General features: G+C 44.3%; 1 protein-coding gene across 1 annotated transcript; it reads right to left on the reverse strand.

Annotated features, from left to right (window-relative positions):
- Positions 1–1,119: 1,119 nt before the first annotated feature.
- On the reverse strand, positions 1,120–5,092 carry fzd7a (frizzled class receptor 7a). The gene has a single exon (XM_027011861.2). The coding sequence runs from the start codon at positions 3,597–3,599 to the stop codon at positions 1,920–1,922; it is 1,680 nt and encodes a 559-aa protein (XP_026867662.2). The 5' UTR covers positions 3,600–5,092; the 3' UTR covers positions 1,120–1,919.
- Positions 5,093–6,236: the final 1,144 nt, after the last annotated feature.

The following is a 6,236-nucleotide window of genomic DNA, read 5'->3' on the forward strand; positions in this document are numbered from 1 at the left end:
TGCTGGTGAAGTGAACAAGCTTCTCACAGTTGGCCGCAGAAAGAGGATCTCTCCTCCCTGCTATAGATGCCTGTGGGCCACCACACTGCTGTCATCGCCGCACACTTCTCTAGCTTGTATAACCACAGTGAATCATTGCAGAGTTGCATGGCATCACACACGTAGCTATACGAAAATTCCTGCTGAGGTGACAAAGGGACGTGGCCGAGATGTTTGGGGTTAGCAAATGGTCACCTCAGTTTGACCGCACCTTTACTGTGGAGGCACTTCCTGCTGACCACGCAGAAATGACAGAAATGATTGTTCTGGCATAAATAAGGGTGTTGTAAAATTGTAACAAATTGGTACATACAGTGACCACACTAGTTTCTTTTATGTGTAACCGGATGAAGGTTGGGTAGAGGAAATGTATTTGGGAGAATGGTTAGGACTTCACATGAATTCTTTATTGACCTCTAGTTTCTTGCCAAATTCATTACAGAATGAAGCCTATTGCAGGCACAATGGCAGTTGTGAGTAATTCACAAAAAGCATACCATTTCAGTAAGGTGGCAATGATTTAACCGGAGGCTTTGGTTAACAACAAAAGAAGCTTCCTTTAACATCAAGAACTGTCTACCTATAGGTGGCGCCAAATTATCGGTTTATCGATAGTTCCTCTCGTCGAAATAACAGCCTGTGAGTGCCTTTCTCCAAAGTACGGCACTGATGAAGAAAAGTATGCATTTCTAATGAGGAAATTACAGTTCTACTTCATAATACTCTAGTTTTATGACGTTTAAGACCAATCCCCACTTATTGCAAAGATACTTTGTGAGGACTCATTACGATATCTCATGATGTATGATTTTTTATTTTAGTTAAGTTTTAAATGTTGGCAAATTTTAGACCCTTTGTCACAATATTGGTTGTCAATACATTTGACATCCCGCATCAGTAATGAGGTATTGGAAACAGCCTTTGGATGCCTTTTACAATATTAAGATTTAAATCAACATGCACAAGAAAATTTTGCCATAGCCTTTTAGGATAAATAGTAATTAATTATTAAATACATTTATAATTCTAGAAAATATAAATCAGTAGCACTGGAGAAATCAATATTTATGAAGCAGATAGTTAAAAATCTAATCATTTTATTCAGTGAAACTGTACATATACAAATGACCTCTTACCAATTTTGTTTTAAAAATCAAGTAAAAAACAGCAAGATTGCAAGATTATCTTCATAAATACATATACTCTTTAGGAAAAGGTGATTATTTACATGTTACGTAGTTTAAAAAGGAGCTTGCATAATTTCACAGCTGTACACATGCATATAGCCCACAACCCCAATGCGCATTTGTCAGTCCATTTGTGCCACAGAACTATGCATGATTGTCAGCGAGAGGCTGTGAAAGTGATACAAGTCCATATAAAACTAGAGAGGATACATTTGTAAGGCAAAACATGTTCAACTTTCAATTATAGAATCAGGATTCCACAGTAATGAGAATTAGGCATGTTGTGCCAAATAGAGCACTGTTTCAAAATGTAGGCCTATATGTCTTAATCTGAAGAGATCACATGTGTAAATTATACTGTTACATAGAGATATAGTCAAATATCTTTCTCACAGACGGGGGGGGAGACGGCATGGTCAAACAGCTGTCTGTAATTTTGGGAGCATCTTGGCGCACATAAGTGTCCACACAATTCTATTTTCACCCCCCCCCCCCAAAAAAAAATGTACAAAGCAAATGACTGTTCACATAGCTTAAGCATATTAGTTTGGCTTGATCTTGAGTTCAGTTCTATGCTTGCGCTCTGTTATGGAGAAAATGTCTCAGGAAAAAAGGGTCATCCAGGCCTCTCAAACCTTAAAATCTCAACGCGTGTGTGTGTGTATGTGTGTGTGACTCACAGGTTCTCTCGTTTCATACTGTTGTCTCACCCTGGTTACTATTACTGAGTCTTTTATAAAACCTGCGCCAAGACTGCAGTGTTTTGCCAGACCATATCCAAAACCCAGATGTTATGCCCACAATCATGGTCATCAGATACTTAATCATAAAAACAGTGAAGTCTGGGGACATGGGAGCAAAATTATTGACAGGACAGGGTACAGCAAAGCGCTTACAGGTCTGCATGTGCCAGGTTTTCTCCCAGTGCTCGCGGAATGCCTGCTCGTAGAAATAGCAGGCGATTACTATAGTTGCAGGGACGGTGTAAAGTACGCTGAACACCCCGATGCGCACCATCAGCTTCTCCAGCTTCTCCGTCTTCGTGCCGTCGTGCTTCATGATGGTCCTGATCCGGAACAGGGACACAAACCCCGCCAGGAGAAAGGAGGTGCCGATGAAGAGGTAGACGAAAAGGGGCGCCAAGACAAACCCGCGCAGCGAGTCCACATTGTAAATGCCGACGTAGCACACCCCGGTGAGGAGGTCGCCGTCCACCTGCCCCATGGCCAGGATCGTGATGGTCTTGACCGCGGGGACGGCCCAGGCGGCGAGGTGGAAGTACTGAGAGTTGGCCTCAATGGCCTCGTGCCCCCACTTCATTCCCGCAGAGAGGAACCACGTAAGGGAGAGAATGACCCACCAAATGGAGCTCGCCATACCGAAGAAATAAAGGATCATGAAAAGAATGGTGCACCCTTCTTTCTTCGTTCCCTGTGCTACAGTCTTGTAGCCGTCATCGTTGAATTTGTCGATGCAAACGACTTTGTCTTCCAGGAAGAAACCTGCTGCATAGGCAACAGCCACCATGAAGTAGCAGCCAGAGAGAAAGATGATGGGTCTCTCTGGGTACCGGAACCGTCTCATGTCCACCAAGTATGTAAGTACAGTGAACAAAGTGCTCACGCAACACAAAATCGACCAAATGCCCACCCAAAGCCGACCAAACTTTACCTCCTCTTCTCGGAAATACATCAAGCCGTTGGGCTTGGTGGGTTCGCATGGAGCGCCGCAGTCTTTTTCCCCCATGAAGTAGTAGTTCAGATAACTGGGGACTTTCAGTTGCAACGGGCACGTGAATTGCTGACTGGGTTTGCCTATGTTGGGCGGCAGTGTGATCAGTTCGGGCACGTAAGGCGTCGGGTCAGACGTGGGGCCTCCGGTCTCCGACGTGTTCTGACCAACGCATATCTCACCGGCGCCATGGACGGGGAAGTTCTCGCAGCGCAGTCTCTCGGGCCACTGGAAACCGAACTTGTTCATGAGCGCTTCGCAGCCTTGCCTCGCGCGCTCGCACAAGGAGCGGCACGGGGGGATGGCTTGCTCCAGAACCGTGCACACCGGCGCGTACATCGAGCACAGGAAAAACTTCAAGTCCATCGAGCACTGCACCTTCACCAGGGGATAAAACTGGTGCACTTCCAACCCGGCATCCTCCTGGTTGGTGTGACCCAAAAGGTTCGGCATGATAGTCTGGTTGTATGCGATGTCCGTGCAAAGCGGTATAGAAATAGGCTGGCAGAAGCCGTGCTCGGGAATGGAGATCCCCTTCTCTCCGTGATATTGAGCGCTACTTGGCTGGAAACACAGACACAAAGTCAGAAAGAAATATCCAACAGTCCCCGCAAAGACCGGTATTTTGGCACAAGCCATCATTCTAAAATAAATCAAAGGAAAAATAACGGATCGATCAAATTGTTTTCACTTCGCCCTCACTGTGGTACTGCGATTCGACAGCGCAAAAATATTAGCGAGAAAACGACTTCTCACGATTGCAGGTAAAGAAAATGCCTTCCAAGTCCTAAGTCTTCGCCTGCGTCGTCTTCTCAACACCAAGTTACTCGTGGCGTCCAAGCAAGCATGTTCAGCAGAAGTTAGGACGAATCCCTTCTCAGTCGGAACAAACACGGAGCCCAATCTCTCGGGCAGGACGTTACAGTCCCTGTGTGCAAACTGCTTATCGTGGTCAGAAAGTTGCGTTTTCGTGGAATCCAGAAAACTGCATTTAAGAGTGTAAGTCCACTAAGCTCTTCTCGAGGTTAACTTTTCCATTGGTCACAGCGTTCACAAAGACCCCTGCATGTTTCTGGGCGCCAGACACATACTTCTCCTCCAGGGCTTCTCCGTCGATTTCGGAGCAGGAGACACACGCTTTTGCAGGACGCGGGTCTTTCTCCGTGCAGCAGCGTCTCTCTACCGCGCGTCTGTTCGGGGTCGCGCACGCGTACCTCTCCCTGGAAGCTTTTGCGCACGAGCTCAGCGTACAGACTGTAATGTGCGCCGGCGGTTTCCAGGTACCCCTCATTCAGACTCACTGCCCCTCTTATGGGGCGCCTTGAAACCGAGACTTTTAGTCCAATCACATACTTTGTTTTCCTTTGCTTCTTGCTCCTGATTGGCCGAAGAAAGTAATTGCAGAGGGTCTCAACTATCAGAAAGTTTCCCCTCTGCATTTTCTGGAGTGAAACGTTGTAGCTTGTGTCCTGGGTGTACCCATAACCTTGTAGTCGGTTCAAAACGGATTTACATGCGAAGCAAATGCTTTGGCTTTTATGGACATGAACTCGAACGTGGATTGCTATTTTACCTTGTGGAGCATTCGGTGGATGGTCACAAAAAACCCTACAAATTAGACTATTAATTATTAAGCTAATCGACATTAATTATGTCTGGATAAGACAGTAATAATACAATTCACGTTGCGGTAGAGCATTTTCACAAGCCGAAAAGATGCAGGTGTACAATAAATTAGGCACTTCATAATACTATGCAGACTTTCCTTTTTGAAAAAAAAAAAAATCAATTTCCAATTCACACGTGTTCCTGCCTTAGGACATTTACATCTGACATTACCTTTCTTGTCCTAGTATTATCTTTTTATTATTTATTTAGTTTCAAGCATGAATCCAATGTTATCCAGCAGTGGCGTGACAAATTGTCCCCAGGAGCTCTTACCTGAATGTCAGAGGAAGTTTCAGTGTTGGAGTGTAAAGCCACACCCATTCACACAGCTCACACTCACTATGCACCTCTCCATTCTCAATTTGTATGACCAGTCAAGAAGTAAATTCTTGCTTTCTTATTATTTGAATAAGAAATAAGTTGTTGTCAAATAGGTTGTAAGCAAGACAGTGGACTCCAACTGATTCTTAAAAACTAATAAAAACTGATTCTTAAAAACAAATCTTTGGAGTTATTATTAAACTTTCCCTCATATGCAGATGTGTGGTTAAGCAACTCACCTTTTCGTCTGAGCGCAAATGATTTAAATAAAATACAGTTACTGTTATCTGATGAAATATATTTCTAATATATATAAATTACAACTTTTTACAATTATCAAAGGATCAATTAATAAGTGTGTGGATACCGGATATGCCCAAATGATTGGCTTTTTTACTGAATACGTTTCTCCTGATCATGAATAAAAAATCCCCCACTCTTCTCTGAAGCGAGTTTTAAAAATAGATCTGAGGTGGAGAGGCGAGCTTAGTGCCCCTCAGTATGTAAATGTGAGGGCTGAGAGAGATAAGCTGCTCTGGACTTCAACATCAATCACAGACAAGAGGGCGCTGCTGCCTCACCCAGGGACAGCGCCGTATGATCTCCTCATCACTCTCCTCATCACCCTCCTCATCATCACCCTCTTCATCACCCACCTCATCACTCTCCTCATCACCCTCTTCATCACCCTCTTCATCACCCACCTCATCACTCTCCTCATCACCCTCCTCATCACTCTCTTCATCACCCTCCTCATCACTCTCCTCATCACCCTCCTCATCACTCTCTTCATCGCCCTCCTCATCATCCTCTTCTTCACCCTCTTGCCATGGATCTGCTGCCCCACATTTGATGGCTGCCTCACCCACACTCACGGTCTCCTCATCAGAGACTTTTGTTTACTGTGAATATTTTCTCCAGCAGATTACATATCAGACATGCTCTATTCTAGCTCAGTAAGTAAGGTACCTGACTTGTAATTGGGAGGTTGCTGGTTCAAGCCCTGCTACTGTTGGGCCCCTGAGCAAGGCCCTTAACCCTTAATAGGTCAGTGTACTCAGTTATAATTGTAAGTTGCTTTGGAGAAAAGTGCCATGTAAATGGCAGGCTCTTTTATGAATTATTTTTTCCTGATTTTTTGTAGATAAACAGATCGAATTGCATGTGTTTTTAAATCACTTGTTCAGTCTGGATTGGAAGCCTTTATATAAGAGCAGATTGCACAGAAGTGTTGTTTCTGTCCATGATAATGATGCCAACAAACCTGCAGAGTTTTTTTTTTAATGCCGT

This window comes from Electrophorus electricus, chromosome 2 (genome assembly GCF_013358815.1).
Source record: "Electrophorus electricus isolate fEleEle1 chromosome 2, fEleEle1.pri, whole genome shotgun sequence".
Taxonomy (NCBI): Eukaryota; Metazoa; Chordata; class Actinopteri; order Gymnotiformes; family Gymnotidae; genus Electrophorus; species Electrophorus electricus.

Bases quoted from the DNA above. Each gene is read 5' to 3' on its own strand.
- fzd7a (XM_027011861.2), bottom strand. From the start codon at position 3,599: ATGATGGCTTGTGCCAAAATACCGGTCTTTGCGGGGACTGTTGGATAT.